This window comes from Neolamprologus brichardi, chromosome 6 (assembly GCF_056152115.1).
Source record: "Neolamprologus brichardi isolate AB-2024 chromosome 6, ASM5615211v1, whole genome shotgun sequence".
In the NCBI taxonomy this organism is placed as follows: Eukaryota; Metazoa; Chordata; class Actinopteri; order Cichliformes; family Cichlidae; genus Neolamprologus; species Neolamprologus brichardi.
This window is the reverse complement of record NC_142109.1, coordinates 12,550,443-12,569,755: the sequence shown is the minus strand read 5'-3', so window position 1 is coordinate 12,569,755 and position 19,313 is coordinate 12,550,443. Positions and strand designations below refer to the sequence as shown.

At 41.8% G+C, this 19,313-nt stretch overlaps 1 protein-coding gene across 1 annotated transcript; it reads right to left on the bottom strand.

The window, feature by feature from the left end:
- Positions 1-32: 32 nt before the first annotated feature.
- On the bottom strand, positions 33-19,011 carry prmt9 (protein arginine methyltransferase 9). Its single transcript, XM_006796061.3, has 13 exons — positions 18,655-19,011; positions 16,125-16,324; positions 14,632-14,780; positions 13,660-13,896; positions 13,315-13,482; positions 13,063-13,165; positions 9,885-9,994; positions 9,559-9,751; positions 8,133-8,316; positions 5,794-6,484; positions 5,535-5,688; positions 1,025-1,147; positions 33-776 (listed from the first exon to the last, which is right to left on the bottom strand). Exons 2-13 carry the CDS (start codon positions 16,320-16,322, stop codon positions 537-539), a joined length of 2,550 nt encoding a protein of 849 aa, XP_006796124.2. The 5' UTR covers positions 16,323-16,324; positions 18,655-19,011; the 3' UTR covers positions 33-536.
- Between the last annotated feature and the right edge of the window lie 302 nt (positions 19,012-19,313).

The window sequence follows — 19,313 nt, the reverse complement described above, 5'->3', positions numbered from 1 at the left end:
ATGATGTTTACAAAAAACAACTGAGTCAGTAATTAAGGGCTAATGTTTTTATTATCTACTTACAAATGTAAGTACAAGTCCTTGTGGACCTATTTTCCTTATACAGCAGGCTTTTTACTTAAACTTCTAACAAGAGTTTTTTCATGCAGGGAGTTGCTAAACTGTGATCCCGATGTTTTGAGACTAGTACTACATGAAAAATGTCAATAGAGAAAGGGCATTAAAAATACTAGGAATGTAATATTAGCAGCAGTGTTCTTTGAAATATACTCTCATAAGTATTCTGCAGACAGTGCTGAGAGTATTGTAAACAGCAGGCTGTGAACTGCTGGGCAAACATGATGACACAATTTCTACATGCAATTTACCGCAAGCATCTTTTTCTGCAGTATGATCTGTAACAACAAAAATGGCCATCAGACAACAAGTATAACGACTCTGATACATCTGACAGACCAATACTGTCTTTGTTATCAGTCAGCCGATGCAACGGTGGGCTGAAACGTATTACAAATAAGCTAAAATGTGAGCGATTATCACTCCATCTGCTGAGGTGTGCTTTCTATATGGGCCAAAATGGAGATGGTGCTTTTGTGAAGCTTCACGGCGAGGTGGACCCACTCTCCTGCTCGTACCTCCAGGGGCTGCTGCAGAACGACGGCGGCCTGCTTCCAGTGAGCAGCCTGGCCGAGGGTGCTCACACTGATCTCTTCGTCCAGGTAGATGTGATACCAGAAGGGAATTGCAGTTATCCTGCCTGTAGATGTAGCCTGGACCTGTTCATTCAGAACCAAAGAAGCAAAGTGAGGTTAAAAGTTTATGGGGGGAGACAAATACAGGTCTGACTCATTTCTACTTCTTTTTTCATGCTTGTGAATTTTAATCAGCAGATTTAATGTGTAAATTAATTTTCAGCACTTCAGCCCTGTTCTATCACAGGTGACATTTCTTTTTAAATTTATTTACTTTAAAAAAAATGTTCCAGTCATGATGCGATCACTGAAAGTACTGATGCACAACTAACCTTGACTTCTCTGTTAATGTAGTTTGCGTTGGCATCCATGAGGTTGAGAACAAAGAGCTCTACAGATTCACTGAGGTGTCTGCACTCCAGTGTGGAAAAGTCCAGAAACACATGGACCGGTACCTAAAAAATATAATAAAGGAAAGGGAACAATTATGTTGCATTTCATTCACCCACAATTCAATCATAGCACTTCTGTTCTATCCTGAAAAAAAAGCCTTCCTAATATTAACAAATACTGATCGTGTCAACAAATGCCATAACTACTATAAATACTTATAGGTACTCTAAATACTTACCCATAAATACTATTACCCAGTATGGCACAGAACAGGCATTTATGCTTTGAAAATGTCACATAAACGCCACTTTACCAGGTACATCCGGCAAGTACCAGGTTGGACCCATTTTTCTTTACTGGCATGCATTGTGGTCTTCTGCTGCTGTAGCCCATTAACATGTTATGTATTCAGAACAAGTAATTTTTTGAAGTACAGTCACCTTCCCATCAGCTGACCTCCAGCATCAATGAGGCATTTGCACCCAGAGAACTGCTGCTCACTGGATATTTTCTCTTATTAGGACTAGGGATTCTCTAGAAACCCTAGTGATGGTTATGTGGGAAAATCCCACCAGATCAGCAGTTTCTGTCTGTCACCAACAACCATGCCACATTCATTTAAATCACCTGTCTTCCCCATTCTGATGCTCAGTTTGAACTTCAGCAGGTCGTCTCCACCGTGTCTACATGCCTAAATGCAACACGAAGCTGCCATGTGATTCGCTGATTAAATATTTGCCTTCATAAGCACTTAAAACTAAAAATAAAGTGGCTGGTAAGTATATAAGCTCTAATCTTGTGTGAATCTCACTCATTTACTGGCTCTGAAATTGGCACTCAGTCACCAAACTTTTAAGAAGAAATGTGAGAACCTCTGCCATAAACACGTGTAAGTAAGCTTCAGGCAGAAGATTAAAAAAGGAGCTCTTGTTGAATCTTTCTTATTATTTCTTAAAAGAAGAAAAACACTGCTTCTGCTAAAGGTACAGTTTTATTTTAAAATTTAATAGCAGGCTAAGATTAAAAAGAATAAAGGAACAGCTAAATTGACTCACTGTTGTTGGTCTCAAAAATTAGTTTTTAACCACACAATGTTATTTTCAGCAGGGACCTCACTCCCTCACGGGTTAGCTCAAAAACACATCTTCCACCTCATCCAGACGGGCCGCAGCAGACCTAAAAACCTGCCAGAAAGTGGCAGCACAGAAACTGCCATAGTTTCCTTGACTACAGAACAAAAGAAGCTTTTCTCCTCCCTGTCGCAGTTGTGTAGACCTCAGAGCCCGCTGTTTGATGTGCCTGATGTAATGTGCACTGATGTATTCAGGTAGGAATGTCTTAGGGCCAAGCTATGTGCTGTGTCTTGTGTGACAGTTGTGTTAGGAAGTGCCCTCCGCCGAGGGCTTCAAAGACAACATCTGTTAAAACAAACGACCGTCCCGAGAGAGGCCTCCAAAATTAGAGCGCAAACATCATGCTAGGGAAAGAAAAAAATATTTCCAGACCAAATAAAGAAGAAGAAATTCAAAGGAAATTCACAGCTTGTTTCACGCAGAGGCACACTTCAAAAGAGGAGCACAGAAAACAAAGTCCTGGACCTTGGTATTCCAAATGAAGTACTTGTGTGTTTTCTACCAATCCGCCTGATTATCTCTGGCACGTCACATTCGATCGGAGATATTTTTTCTTATACTTTAATAACACCGCACCACGTGTCAGTCCTATTTAAAATAACCCTTTTGTACGATCTTTGTAAATGATGCGGGCTTACAAACATGGCATACTGTATGCGAAAACTGTCAATATTGACTGTTATTGCATCATGAACATGAGACAGAATATCAGATACAAGCAGCCAGAGAAGTACAAAAGCAAAGTAAAAACTGTTTTATGAAAACTGAAAAAGTCTTGGCTTTACAATCTGGTTTGATTATGATTCCCTGTAATTTAGCCCAGATTTGACCTAATTTAAAACCACTATAGATCGTAAGAAGACGCTTTGTAGCTGAAATTATTAAGCTGTTATAAGTAAAACAACTCATGTCATCCTCCTGTTTAGAAATTAAGTCTTGAAAAATTTTTGTGCCATCCACACTGAGAAGAATATAAGTCGCTTAATTTAAAATGCTAATATACACAAGGAATCTGGTCTGCTTAAGCATGAATGAAGAAATAATACAAAAACAAAAGTTTTGGAGCATGTTTGAGTACTGATGGAAATGGTGGGGGGGTTTTCCAAGAAGGAACAAATATGGGCCTCCAGCTCGCACTGGAGCGGTTCGCAGCCGAGTGTGAAGCAGCGGGAATGAGGATCAGCACCTCCAAATCTGAGGCCATGGTTCTCAGCCGGAAAAGGGTGGAGTGCCCACTCCGGGTCGGGGATGAGGTCCTGCCCCAAGTGGAGGAGTTCAAGTATCTCGGGGTCTTGTTCGCGAGTGATGGGAGAAGGGAGCCGGAGATCGACAGACGGATTGGGGCTGCAGCTGCAGTAATGCAGACGCTGCACCGGTCCGTCGTGGTGAAGAGGGAGCTGAGTGTAAAAGCGAAGCTCTCAATTTACCGGTCGATCTACGTCCCTACCCTCACCTATGGCCACGAGCTGTGGGTAGTGACCGAAAGGACGAGATCGCGGATACAAGCGGCGGAAATGAGCTTCCTCCGAAGGGTGGCTGGCATCTCCCTTAGAGATAGGGTGAGAAGTTCGGCCATCCGGGAGGGGCTCAGAGTAGAGCCGCTGCTGCTCCACATCGAAAGGAGCCAGTTGAGGTGGTTTGGGCATCTGGTAAGGATGCCCCCTGGGCGCCTCCTGGGTGAGGTGTTCCAGGCATGTCCCACCGGGAGGAGGCCCTGGGGCAGACCCAGGACACGCTGGAGAGATTATATCTCTCGGCTGGCCTGGGAACGCCTTGGTGTTCCCCCGGATGAGCTGGAGGAGGTGGCTGGGGAGAGGGAGGTCTGGGCCTCTTTGCTTAGGCTGCTGCCCCCGCGACCCGGCCCCGGATAAAGCGGATGAAGATGGATGGATGGAACAAATATGGTTATGGAATAACGGACCAATTCTTCATGGAATAAATACTGGCTTGAGAACTAGTGACTGTGGCAGTCATCTGAGTACAGTGAACTCATTGTGATATTCAAGAAACCAGTTTGGGATGATTTGATCTTTGTGAAGAGGGTGGACATGGTCAGCAACAATACTCCTGTGAGCCTGTGCAAACTGTAGCTTCAGTGTCGTTATTAGCTGACATGTCTCCTCACTGGCGCTCTTCTGCATACCTTGGAAGGTATAAAAGTTTTAAATAATTATATACAAGTAATCTCTGTAAGCTAAAAGCTAAAGCTTCAGACTGTCCTAAATTTTTCTTCTATTACTGGGTCTGGCTGGTGTCAGCAAGAGGGGATTTCCTTATATGGTCATTCTCAGGCAAAACCAGAGGTATCAGGCTAAGCGTAGCATGCACACCTGCTCCATCTGACTCAGAAGGTCTAGCCATACGTTGCAGGTTGCAAATGTTTTGGTGGCTAATTAAATTTTTTTTTAAAAAAGCAAGTCAAATCTACTTTTCAAATAACAGTCGATACTGGTTGCCAGTGGGTTTGTCCTTTCACAGGTAATCCTAATTTTTATCAAACTGTGTTTTTTTTTCCTGTGGATGTTCACAATGTCCATATTCCAGATTGGATTCAATGTACAGATGGATCTGAGACACTGCCATTTTTTTATTTTATTTTTTTAAACAACCTCCACACCGGCAAGTGGAAAAGATGATGCACACAAGCACAAGCCAGCTGGAGGCAAATCAAAGAAAGTGGTTTTAGGGAAGGTGGTTTTAAAAAGACAAAAGCTGAAACTGAGTCTGTGCAAAGGTGAATGAACTGAAGGCTGGCATCAACACCCAGTGTAAGGTAAATAAGGATTTTTTTTTTTTTACCTAAAAAACACTCTAAACTAAATGGAAATAAGTATAATTTTCACCCACAGTACATGGAAATTATGGTAAATTGTCTGGTACTTACATAGCGCCATTCTACTCAACACTCAAAGCACCTTCTATTACTTATTATTACACAATCATAGTGCTTTTATGTCCCCCAAGCCCTTTTTCTAACATTCACACAAAACTCCAGGTTCAGAAGCTTGCCCAAGGATACTTCAGCACATGGACTACAGAGCCAGATATTGATCCACTGACCTTCTGACTCTGACCTGACCACAGCTGTCCCGAACGATGGAGCTACAAACTTTAACCGGGGCACTTTTGTTTGATTCTGATCAAACAGTTGTTTGAACTTTGCACTACTACATGGTGCTCTGTACACAGCTTAGAAATCCATGTTAAAGGTGACACACACACACACACACACACACGCACACACACACAGAGTCATTTACATGCAAAATAAAATACCATAATAAAGTGTTCTGGTAGATTTTGCAGTCATACTTACAGTGAACTGGTTGATGAAAGGAGCAATATTGAATCCAAGTGTGGGCTCCTGACCCTGGACAGCGCTTTCCAGTAGCAAAGTCTCAGACTCCACCAGCATACCATACACCACAATCTTTCCTGGGAAAATACGTCCTCCTTCCTCCAGCAGACATCTGGGATAATTGATAGAAATGAAGCTGACACGTCTAAAAGCAAAGCTCTAAAAACTGAATCAAAACATGCAAAAGCAAAATACTTTATCAGTTGCACACTCCTACCTGGCCAGTGACGCTTTCTCCATCAGCTTCTGCCGTATGAGGCCACAGGTTTCTACACAGTCCAGGATGATGGCACTCCACAACTTCTCCCTGGAAGGCCTTTGCAGCATCCCCTGCTCATCCTCCGTGTTGTTTAGCCAGAACTCCAAATGCTGTTCCGAGACATTATTGGAGCGAGCCAGTCTCTTAAGCACTTCCTGTTGCCTCTTCTTTTCCACCGAGCTGAAGGCTTTCACGTGACCCTGGCTGGCAGCGATTAGGGAGAGCAGAGAGAAGCCTTCCGACACGTCCAGCACATAAAACGGGCTCGCGCAGCGTGTGGCCACAGCGGGGCCGGGCTGAAAAGCGGACCCTCGCTCTTGGTTTTGGCACTTAACCTTCAGCTGGGAGATGAGTTTGGCTAACGCAGTGCAAAAACTCTGATGGTAATCCTGATTGTTCAGGAGCGCCATTTCCGAACATTCCAGCATGCAGAAGTCTCTCGCTTGACTCTGATCAGTCTGAAGACATGCTAATGCACTGCACAGTTCTGCCTCTGGGTTTGGGTTTGCAACGGGATACTGAGAATCCATCAGTTTGTCTAAACTGATTTTATGGCCGTCTCTCAGCACAGCAACACTGCAGAGCCTCAGGTAGGCATCTCGGCAGGAGACTTCAACAATCAGCTCATCTCGTGGCTTCAGGACAAAACCTGAGACAAAAAAAATTCAATGAAGGAAAATGATCAACTTGATGACAAACAATTAGCTTCTGATTGATGCAATACTCAAGAGATAAAATTATACTGAAATATCAATGTAACCATTAGGCCTTACTAAAGATGCCTGTTTTTGATCATTTTTATTGGTTCGTGTTTGTGTATGGCTTCTCAAACGACCATGAACACCCCTGTGTACCAAAGTATTCTAAAGTAAATATAAGGTCATCTGTCTGTCATTCATTTACAATAATGAGAGACACTGATAAAGTCATACACAAAATGATCACTCCAAGTTCATGCTGTTGAAGCTGCTTCTACAAGCTACTGAATCATTTTTATTTATTTACATTTTATTAAATAAATAGCACCACGTTTTGTTTTTGTAACACTCTGATTCGAACTAAAAAAGGATCTATTTTCTGACTGCATACTATTCAGTACTTGCATCCTTCCAGATAAGGAAACGTCTGCTTTTACATGCTTTGTCTATTCCTTCTCAATCTTTTTGTGTTAGCAACGAACGTCACTTGTGTCAAATCCATTATTTTAAAATAAGTACACATAAACATGATTTATAGACACAGTAAAAAAAAATATATAGTTAAAAACATCTTAAAAATATACTGAACACTATTTAGATGGCTGCTGAAATGTGAGAAATGGGCACGCAGGATGGAAAACAAAAAGAGCACAGAGGAGACGAAAGGAACCCAGCAGAGAAATTATAATTCAAGGGACCAGGCAGCGAGAGGATTCCTACAGGAATAACATCTGCTCGTGTCTTCGCGTCAACACGCGGCTCGTCACAGGCGTTTGAGGAAAATGCATATTTATTGCCTATAAGAATTTCATGAACACTAAAGAGTGTCACAGGCGATCAGGGCGCACGTGTCACGGCAGCGGGGAAACGGATGTTGGCGATCACCGGGAAAGGTGGCAGCACCCTTGAGGCTGCCTTCGCCAATTAGCGCTGCAGTGAAATGCTGTAGAGGCCTGTCTCAAAGATGATGTACTGCGATGCCAACCGGAACATGTCACCTAATGTCGGAGGCTATTAAGTTCACGCTGGCCTGGGATGGTAGCAAAGTAAAGAGTACGCAGTGCCCTTAGGTACATTTGCCAAAGTTAATTTAAAGCTCAGAAAGCAATTAAAACTTTTTAAAAGTCTTGACAGTTTTAATGTTTCATAGTATCCATTTTATGCTACTTTAATAGCCTTACTGTGAGCCTTAAAAATACAGAGACGTGTGCTATTTTTATTTGAGCCGATACCATATTTCTTAAATGGGTCTTACAATTTCACTAAATGTGATTTTTACAGTGTCACTAAATTACATGTTGTAGTGGAAAATTCCCAGAAAATAACAACACAGAAATTATTATTAGCAGCTAAAATGCTTCTTAAAGTAATCCACACATTATTAAACAGAGAAGACTTTAACACACACTGCCCTCATCTGACGTAACACAGAAATGCAAGATAAACGAGAAGCAAACACAAGCAGATCAGATGTTTCATTTAAACATGTTCAATTCATGAGAATGAAGAAGTGGACTGGTTATGTGCTTAAAATTTACCTTAAGACAAGGCTAACAAAAGTAATGTATGTAAACTACAATAAGTGTCCACCTATCTTACCCTTGGCACTGTGGAAGGGGTAGATGGCTTGTTCCCAGCAAGTGTCCTCCTGGGGTCCAGTAGACAGACTGTTCTCCTCATCCAGGTGGAGCTGGAACCACACTGCCAAAGCATCCAGCTCTCCCTGCTGAATGACAGGCAGCCGGATCTCTTGAACCTCCCTGGAGCTCAGACCTTCCAGCTCCTACAGGTTACAAAACAAGTCACACTTAAAGCGGAAGCAACACATCTGTGAAGGAGCTAAAATCAAAACTCAATTCAAGCTTATACTCGGAAGGGCTGATAAATTTGACAGATGTTGCTGCTTTTAAAGTAATTCAAAGACAATCTGCTTGTTAGACTGAACAATAAGCAGATGTTGTTCGGCACTTTCAGAAATTTCAAGTCTCCAAGACCATTACCACTGTTTTGCTATTAAATCTCTCCTCTCATGCTGCTGGCACGCACTGAGAGTTGCAGTGAGGCGGTTACAGATTATGACATAAAGCGGGTTGTCTGCTAATCGGATGGTCAGTGGTTCAATAACTGGTTCCTCTAATCTCTAATCATGTGTGTATGTGTACGCTAGACAAAGGCATTTAAGAATTTAATAAAGCACTGATATGAATGGACGAATGAGGCTTGTAGTAATGAGCACTTTCTCCTCAAATTGAGTAGAAAAGCACTACATTAGTACCAGTCCGTTTTCATCTATCGCAAAGAGCAGTGTAGTATGCAATACAGCAAACATCATCTGAGATGTTTCAATTCCACCTTAAAATAACAATATTTACTTTAGTGCAAGCATGCCAGGGGATATGTTAAAATAGTTCAAAATTTGAATGCTAACACTAGAAAAATACATTTCCAAGTTGCACTCATATCTATGAAAAGGTGGATTTGAAAGGGAATTAGCAGAGTTCCCTCTAGTGGATAAACTCTGCAACATCAACACTCAAACACAGCTGAAGAGTGTTCCTCCCATCGCTTCTTATTTTTTTTTAATGTAATTTATCAGCCAATATAAATACCAATAACAATCTATCAGCCAATCTATCACCCTATGGATATATCGGTCCGGTTCTACACATAATAATCGTAATCTCAAACGCAAGAGGTTCTTAAAGGAACACCTTCCAAATGTTAAAGAACAAAGTGCAGCTGGAAAAGTTTCACTTTCTATAGTTTTCAAGACACCAGCTGCACGTTTCAGCATAAATCTAAGTATCACTTATCTGCTAAAGTGGCAGCGTTTCATCGAGGCGACAGCCCACTTACTACACGTGTATGAATAAATATCCTTTGCCTGCAACGAGGTCAGATAATTCTTTTCTCATTATTAAATTATTCTGGTCATTGCTATGGCAGACAAAGGACACGCAAAAGTAAAGTCAAAACAAACTAATATCATACTGGCTATTTCTGAATATTCGTCAGCCCTCATCACCTGCACGTTGTTGAAATCTATGTTGAGGGCTGTGAATGGCTCTGTGAGAGGTTTATATCCTCCTGGCAGTCTGCTGAGTCTTTCTGTAGTGTACGGCTCCATGGAGTCGTCTGGTTCGGAGCTGCAGCTCACTGGGCTGTGGAGCTCTCCAGCTGCAGCCATGGAGAGACAGCCCACCTTTGTCACACACAGCCTGCATAACAAGAAAAAAAAGACACGCAGTCAGCTGATTGATGCAGACAGCTAGTGAACACAAGTGTTCTTTTTAAGGTCGCTCGAGGAGAAGTAGCCTATACGCTGGAACACAAATGGACTCCCGGGTCTACCTGTGATGCCGGCGGATCTCGCTGCACTCGACAGCCATACCAAAGACAGTGGCTCCTGCGGGGATGACCCGTCCTGTGGCAGACTGCTCCCCAAATTCATTCTCACCCCTCTGTGGGGAAAAGGCATATTTGTGGCTAATGCTACTAAGCATTTAATCCTATTAATATTGTTAACACTTCACATGAAAGTCGACTGGATACATTTGGCTTTAACAGCAGGGTAAAACTACTTGTAAGTTACTGGATGTGCTGAACTGTCACATCTCACACTGTAAACTCTGATTTTGCATGTGTTATTCTGACACTTAACAGGCCGCTCTTTGGCTATACATTAACAGATGCTTGTGCTGACACCGTGTTACCACCCAGGCCAGTGTTGCCCACATGTAGCTTTTTCTGTGCTTTTGTCATAGGCGGATCCTGCTCTGTAGTTCCTCTTACTCTGCCAACCAATTGGCAAGCTCGACCTGCTTTTGTTGCCTTATTTAAGCACTTCAGGTCAATACCAGGTGACTAGAATTGCATTTTTTGCAGCCCACCGCTGCACCTTTTGGTCTACGCCACTGACAAACTTCTTAACTGATTCAGGCTGAGCATGCCACAAGCATGCAATAAGTGCAGTTTATCTGCATTTCTGAGGTATTTCTTTTACTGGCTGCGGGCTGGGTCAGGCTGAGCTCTCTCATTCACACAGATACACACACAAACACATAAACACCACAGCGAGATGTTTCAAATGGTCACTTCTTAGACATAGTTATATCTTGAGTGTTGCTTTCATTTTACTTTTATTACTGAATAAGTCACTGTTACTTTGTTAGCCCGCTTCTGTCTTTTTATTCCTTTCGCAGATTTGACCGGTCCTCTCCTACTTGCAGTTTTATTGCACCTTTTGTTTTTTGCAAAGCAATAAATAACTTTGCTAAACCAACAACAACTGGTTTTATGCCTGTACCCTACAAACTGGTAACGCTGAGTTGTGACACAGAGATTACGTCAGAACTTCTTTTTTTGGGCTAAAACACGCGATCGCTGTCTTGATGCTTGTCCCATCAGTTCAATAGGAAGTGTTACTCACAAGAAGACTTTTGAAACCTTTTCTATGTCTGTTTTCACCTACAGTGGGGCAAAAAAGTATTTAGTCAGCCACCGATTGTGCAAGTTCCCCCACTTAAAATGATGACAGAGGTCAGTAATTTGCACCAGAGGTACACTTCAACTGTGAGAGACAGAATGTGAAAAAAAAAAAATCCATGAATTCACATGGTAGGATTTGTAAAGAATTTATTCGTAAATCAGGGTGGAAAATAAGTATTTGGTCAATAACAAAAATACAACTCAATACTTTGTAACATAACCTTTGTTGGCAATAACAGAGGTCAAACGTTTACTATAGGTCTTTACCAGGTTTGCACACACAGTAGCTGGTATTTTGGCCCATTCCTCCATGCAGATCTTCTCAAGAGCAGTGATGTTTTGGGGCTGTCGCCGAGCAACACGGACTTTCAACTCCCGCCACAGATTTTCTATGGGGTTGAGGTCTGGAGACTGGCTAGGCCACTCCAGGACTTTCAAATGCTTCTTACGGAGCCACTCCTTTGTTGCCCGGGCGGTGTGTTTTGGATCATTGTCATGTTGGAAGACCCAGCCTCGTTTCATCTTCAAAGTTCTCACTGATGGAAGGAGGTTTTGGCTCAAAATCTCACGATACTTGGCCCCATTCATTCTGTCCTTAACACGGATCAGTCGTCCTGTCCCCTTGGCAGAAAAACAGCCCCATAGCATGATGTTTCCACCCCCATGCTTCACAGTAGGTATGGTGTTCTTGGGATGCAACTCAGTATTCTTCTTCCTCCAAACACGACGAGTTGAGTTTATACCAAAAAGTTCTACTTTGGTTTCATCTGACCACATGACATTCTCCCAATCCTCTGCTGTATCATCCATGTGCTCTCTGGCAAACTTCAGACGGGCCTGGACATGCACTGGCTTCAGCAGCGGAACACGTCTGGCACTGCGGGATTTGATTCCCTGCCGTTGTAGTGTGTTACTGATGGTGACCTTTGTTACTTTGGTCCCAGCTCTCTGCAGGTCATTCACCAGGTCCCCCCGTGTGGTTCTGGGATCTTTGCTCACCGTTCTCATGATCATTTTGACCCCACGGGATGAGATCTTGCGTGGAGCCCCAGATCGAGGGAGATTATCAGTGGTCTTGTATGTCTTCCATTTTCTGATGATTGCTCCCACAGTTGATTTTTTCACACCAAGCTGCTTGCCTATTGTAGATTCACTCTTCCCAGTCTGGTGCAGGTCTACAATTCTTTTCCTGGTGTCCTTCGAAAGCTCTTTGGTCTTGGCCATGGCGGAGTTTGGAGTCTGACTGGTTGAGGCTGTGGACAGGTGTCTTTTATACAGATGATGAGGTCAAACAGGTGCCATTCATACAGGTAACGAGTGGGGGACAGAAAAGCTTCTTACAGAAGACTTTACAGGTCTGTGAGAGCCAGGGATTTTCCTTGTTTGAGGTGACCAAATACTTATTTTCCACCCTGATTTACGAATAAATTCTTTACAAATCCTACCATGTGAATTCATGGATTTTTTTTTCACATTCTGTCTCTCACAGTTGAAGTGTACCTCTGGTGCAAATTACTGACCTCTGTCATCATTTTAAGTGGGGGAACTTGCACAATCGGTGGCTGACTAAATACTTTTTTGCCCCACTGTACCTACATATGTCTTCTGAATTTATGTGATTTTTTCAAATTAATTACATTCGTTTTATCCACATGGCTCATGTGCAAAACTGTCTAAACTTTTTATTTATTTATGTGGGATTTTTGAGCTACAAACATTGCTTCTTTCGTACATTCAATCGTTATTTTTTAAATCTGATCTCAGACCAAAGCCCCAACCATGGTTCAGTTTGTTTTGTTGTGTAAGATAAGTATTAACTTTAAGTACTGAGCGCTCAAATGTGTGTGTTTTTTCAAATAATCTATTAAAGTACTTCACTTGAACATTGGAGAAACTGAACTTCACCCAAACCCAGTGTCATCCCTTTGTAAGTGCACGAATGCATTAATGATTGCAGCTAGACATCTGCAGTTTATTTAATAGTTTATGAAGGACTGCCGTGTTTACAGACTCATCTTTGTGTTTAATGATTAGGAGTTACCTTGGGCGGCAGCAGTAGGTGGTGCCAAGCATGAATCAGACTCTCTATGATGCCCTCTCCAAACAATCCTGCATCTACTGTCTCTGTCACCACCAGTGATACCCTTTGCAGGAAGAATAAAAGCATTTATGGAAAAACCTTATTTTTTAAAAGACTTCATAAAACAAGGATCATTACACCACTACACACTGAGACTGTCTAAACTACAACACCTGGAGGGTGATTAAAAAGTATTTGAGGTACAAAGTGCACCTGTGCGGTATGTCCTTTGGCACTTCCATCTCCAGGGACTTCATATGGAGGATCTTGATGCTGCCGTCCATTCCATTAGCACTCACCACCTCACAGGCCAGCTCATACATGGTCTTTGACAGCTCACAGGCATACACCTCAGCAGCCCCTGCCTTCTTAGCACACATACTTCACAGAGAGAAACAGGAAATCAGGACAAGAATTCACCTTTGAAGCCACAATAAGAAGCATAAATCCGCCACTAACTCTGGAGTTTGTATCAAAGAGTCAAAATTTAACTTTCAAATCACACTGGATAACTTAAGCAAATGAAAAGGTTTCAAATTCTAATGGAAAATGTCTCACCCGAGGATTCCAGTGCCAGTACCTATGTCAAGTACAGTGTTGCAGCCCTTCTGAACAGCCTTCTGAATGGCTTGCTGGTACTTCTGGTTTCTCCCGTGGTCATTGAGCATGAAGAAATGCCAGCGCTCCACCAGCCAGTTGGCCACACGGTAGAAGTTCTCTCTGGCCTCTGGGTAGTCTGGTCTCATCTTTAGAGCTTTGTGAAAATAACCTGCAGCTTCATCTCTAAATCCCATTCTGGATGGTAAAGGGGGGGGAAAAAAGCATAAAAATATAATTTACTGAGAGAATGTAAAATGCTACAGAACTAAGAAACACAAGTGCTTAAAACACAAATCCTATAGTATAATATACTACAAGCAAACTAATATAATAGAATTTTTTTTAATCCATCCATTTTCTTCCACTTATTCGGGTCCAGGTTGTGAGGTCAGCAGTCTAAGCACAGATATCCAGATCTCACTCTCCTCCACTACCTTCTCCAGCTTTTCAGGGTGGGACGCTAAGGCATTCCCAAGCCAGCCCAGAGATGTAATCTCTCCCATGGGTCTGCCCTGAGGCCACTTCCTGGTAGGGCACACCCAACACACCTCACCTAAGAGGCACCCAGGAGGCATCCTGAACCACTGAGCTGGTTAATTTAGATGTTTAGCAGCAGCAGCTCTACTCTAGCCTGCTCCCAAATGACAGAGCTCATCACCTTAGCTCTAAAAGAGCTAGACCGCTACCCTGAGGAATGACTAAACTCATTTCTGCCATCAGTATCTGCGATCTTGTTCTTTTACACACACACACACACACACACACATATATATGTGTGTATATATATATATATATATATATATATATATATATATATATATATATATACACACACACATATATACATAAATGTATATACACATATATACATACACATATATATATATATACATACACTCACTGTATCTGTGAGTTTGCAGAGTAGAGTACCTGAACAGGTGTTCGCCCATGCTGTTTAGGATCACCTCGTCATCAGGGAAAAGTTCCAGAGCTTGTTCATAGCAATCAAAAAGGTACTGAATGCGGCCCAGAGAGTCCAGTTCTTCTGCCCATTTGAAGAGAGTGAACCTGAAAGACTCCTAAAGAGAGAGAGAGATTTCAATGAATATCTTTGGATTTATTTATTTATTGATAAGATCATTGCTGTTAGGCCCAGTAATCATCTCTTCCTCTTTTTTATAGCCTTTAAAGGGAAAAGTTAAACCATTCTCTAACTCTTCGGTTGTAATATGATCCTCTTCACTGATAAAGGCAGCTGAGCGTTTCCCCTTCTGTAGTAGCTATGGTTTCTTACTTGCCCACAGGCTGTATCCCTTTGTATTTTAAGCATGCTCCCTTCCAGCTCACTTTTCAGAGAAACCTAACTTAGAACCTCCTGTGCTCAGGAACTATGCATCTATATCCAAACTCACTTATTTGTCAAACATTTTGTACGCATTAAAGAAGCACAGTATAAAAACAAGCTCCTGTTTGGGTTTCACCAAAGGATCTCAACTCAGACTGCAGTTCTAAAGCTTCAAATCGTCTTTGAATGACATCAGTTCTGTGACACTGTAGATCATTATATCCATAGAGGTCATGTGACTAGGTCAGTACTTCTGGCACACCATTAGATTAGAGCTTATCCCTTAATCAAAAGTTTCACCATCTCTGTAACAGTCCTCCAGGTCTAATTTCCACTGCAGTCTTCTGGGGCTTGTGTAGGGTTTGGTTCTAGCACCCCTATTACTCTCTAAGTGCTCGCTGCTAAAGCATAAATACCATTTATCCACAGATCATATTCAGATTTTTTTCTCTGAAATACATCTGCCTTTTGTTATCTGAAACCAGATTTTGCTAAATTTCAGTGCTCAGTGCTCCTCAAGGATCAGTCCTAGTCTTTATCTATTGTCTTTGATAAATCTAATTAGTCTTTGTCACTGACACCCATATTTTGTTTTGTTCGACTTCAAGGAGATGACCTGTGATGTGCTTTAACATTACATAAAACTGATGACTTACTAGACCACGCAGATGGTTTCACATCACACTTCTATTTATGTCTCTTCGCTGGCTCTCTGCTCAGCATCAAATTTCTCATTCTTACGTGCAACATGTGCACGTAAATTCCTTCATCTTCACTTCACTCACTCACTGTCTGTCCCAGTGACACCATACTTTCCAAGTCTGGTTGTATGCACTGATTGGGGTATTTTAATTCAGGTTTTTTTTACACTTTTTTCTTTTGTTTTTCTTTCATATTGCTTTTAATAACTGTGAGTTTTTGGTGATCCTCATTTCAGAAAAGCAGTGTATCAGGAAATCCTGCTCGCTTGCTGTAAAATTTGACCTCTGCGTGTATAATTGTGACTGGTTATCTGTGGACAGCGTTTGGCACCGAGTGCTGACGGACTGGTTTGCAGCATAGTGTAAACAGTAATTACCCTTGCAAAGTCCTTAAACACAGGTGCGAGGTTGAGCACCAGGAGGTAGTGTGCAAACGCAGTTCCATAATCTTGGTTGAACAAGCACTGCTGGGCACTTTCTAGAGAACTGGAGACCAGCTCGTTCCTGGCAGGATCGGCTCGACGGCGCCTTCGAGTCCTCCTGCTGTGCTTCTGCCGTGTGCTGGTGTTAGGCATCCCTCAAATTAAGAGCAATAAATGGAAATTCTTTAAGAAAGATAATCATGATGCCATATGTACAATCTGAAGCCACTTTCAAGCCACCCCGCCCAAAGCACTACACCCAGAAAAGAAAAACAAAAACAAAGGAGCTTTTCTATGTCGTGAAATAGAAGATAAATGCAGAAGATAAATACTGCATAAAAAACACAAATTAAAATGCTATATATTTAATCAGCCATATGAAAAAGAAAGCTTTAACAGAACTCTATGCAATCCTGTAAAAAAATTTCTGCATCTTTACAATTTTTGCAGGAATTAAGAGCATAAGTAGCAGCCAGGTACAGCTAACTAAATACATTTGATTAACTGATCATCAGCAAGTGTGAGCGCCTCTATGAAAGCAGAGGTGTTGGCAGTGTGCTGGTCTGGAGCATTCAGGTGTGTGTTAATACAGTGCCAGGGAAGAAAAGTGTCAACAATGAGCTCAGAGAAGCAACTGTTGGTGCCTATCAGTCTGGGAAGGATTACAAAGCCATTTCCAAACAATTTGAAGTCAATCCTTCTACAGTGAGAGAGATTATTTGCAAGTGGAAGACATTAAAGACAGACGCCAGTCTTCCCAGTAAGATTTCACCCCTTCATAGAAGGGGTGGGGTGTGTGTGGGTGTGTGTGTGTGTGGGGGGGGGGGGGGGGGGGGGGGGGGCGGGGGGGGGGGGCACGCAGACTCTACAGGCCTCAGTTAGCATGTTAAAGTTCATAAAAGTGTAAGTGCAATTTGGAAAAAGCTTTAACAAGTGTGGCTTTTTTAGAAATGTTGTCAGGAGAAAGCCTCTTCTATCTAAAAAAGAACAATGCTTAGCTTTGCAAAGATGCTTGTGAACAAACCACAAGACTGATGGAGCAATGTCCTCTGGAAAGACAAGACTAAAGTGTTTGGTGGAAGCCAAACACAGCATATCAATACAAACACCTCAAACCAACTGTCAAGCATGGTGGTGGAAGGGTGAAAAATTGGGTTTGATTTGCAGCCACAAGGCCCCAGTACAGTGAGTCACTGAGTCAACCATGCACTCCATATACCACAGCATTCTACACCATAATGTAAGGACATTAATCCAGCTGCTAAGGCTTGGTGCAATGTGGGTCATGGAACAGGACAATGATGCCAAGCACAGCAGCAAGTCTACAACAGAAAAAGAATCAAGTCGTTGCTATTTCAATCAAAGCCCAGATTTCAAGCCGGTGTTGTGCCAAAAACTGATTTTCGGTATTTGCCAAAAACTGATGGCTCGTATTTAAACTGCTATAAGTAACTTGTTGGGCTATAATATGTGAAACATATTCACCTGCTTGCTGCTACTACTGGACATTCACCCAATGTATATACTATATATATATATATATATATATATATATATATAAAATGTTCTTCCTCTACCCCCCCTCTACCCCCCCCCCCCTCTACCCCCCCCCCCCCCCCTCTACCCCCCCATTTTTGCACCTGTCGAGGAGCGTGTCAGGCTACATTTCACTGTGTGTTATACTTGTTTAACTATGCATGTGACAAATAAAGAACCTTGAACCTTGAACATATGTCAGATGCATCCCTCATGGATGACAAAGTCATATTGAGCCACAAACAACATTCGTGTAACAAGGTAGAAGCCGCTATCAGTTTTTGGCAGTGACTTTTACATAACCTTTATTTATGCAGTTAAAAAAAAATCTCATTAACACTAAAAATGTCTTTTGTAAGAGTAAGTTGGCCAAGAGGACAGCAGAAGTGGCAGCAAATATTACAATAGTTCTGTAAAAATATTTTACGTGGGGATAAAGGACCGGATTGGTTATAATGTAAGTACAATAACACAGAGTAGTAAAGATGGTTGAAAAAACAGATATTTTTTTTATTCTACATATAACCCCTTTGTAAACGCTGTTAACCGAAATCTATTTACCAACATACGTAAAGATGCTACACAGAAAAATTACACAGAAACATTTGAAATCAGTTTTTGGCAGGCGGCCAAAGAGAGGTGTGCATAAACGAAAGCCTTCCAACCTCAATGAACTAAGGCAACTTTATAAAGTTCCTCGACAATGCGAGTCTGAATGATACAGAAACCATTACTCCAGGTTATTGCTCCTAAATCCGGGGTGCAGACCTGTGAAAACTTTCTTTAATGATTGTATATCGTACCTTTCATTTAGTCACACTTTTTAGATCTTCATTTTTTTTTCTAGAAATAGGCATGCCAAGTTATCATTATTATTGCCAACATAATATCGGTTTTATAACAGCTATTTAAAAATACTCTTTAACTTGCATCACTAACGTTCACTTACTGTATGCTGGTTTTGTCCACAGGCTGATGTTTAGAAATAAGCTACGGGGATGTTTAAGTGGTGCTGTTAATTTGGCAAACACACAAACGTTAACATTGAATTCACATCCAACACAGTCGTTAGCATGTTTGTTTGACTGTCCGTCTCCCAGCAGCACCCTGAAGATATTCTAAAAGTTGCTAACAAAAATTATCCGCAGAAAATGCACATAATCTCATATTCAGGCTCTGTGTTTGCTGATTCGAACGCTAAATTACATTTCTGCTATAAATCGTGCATCTACCGTTCAACAAGACAAGTGTCCGCGCGCTGAATAGCCCCGAAGGAAACATGTCGCCAACTAGATCAAGGTTCCGAAAGTGCAGCCGTTACACTCGTTTAACTTGATTTGAAATTGTGAAGAGGACAAACGCACTGCAAAAAACGTAATGAATTTTTTAAATCAGTTTATTTGCAGACCGACGTACAAAAAGCGCGATTGCCTCGTACTTTATTCCCGCGGAACTCGTCACGGGCGGATTTTAAGGCAAAATCAAAGACCGTGACAAATCAAGATCATTCCCAGCCAGGAAAATCCCTATGGAAGTTCCCTCTTTGGGTCTTTCTGTAATTTGGCGCTTTTGGTGAATTAACCCAACTGAAACGTTTTCTTTTACAAT

Bases quoted from the DNA above. Each gene is read 5' to 3' on its own strand.
- prmt9 (XM_006796061.3), bottom strand. From the start codon at position 16,322: ATGCCTAACACCAGCACACGGCAGAAGCACAGCAGGAGGACTCGAAGG. The intron at 13,166-13,314 runs GTGCACTTTGTA...CTTCCTGCAAAG, and splicing joins CCAAAGGACATACCGCACAG to GGTATCACTGGTGGTGACAG. The intron at 777-1,024 runs GTTAGTTGTGCA...CTGAATGAACAG, and splicing joins ACATTAACAGAGAAGTCAAG to GTCCAGGCTACATCTACAGG.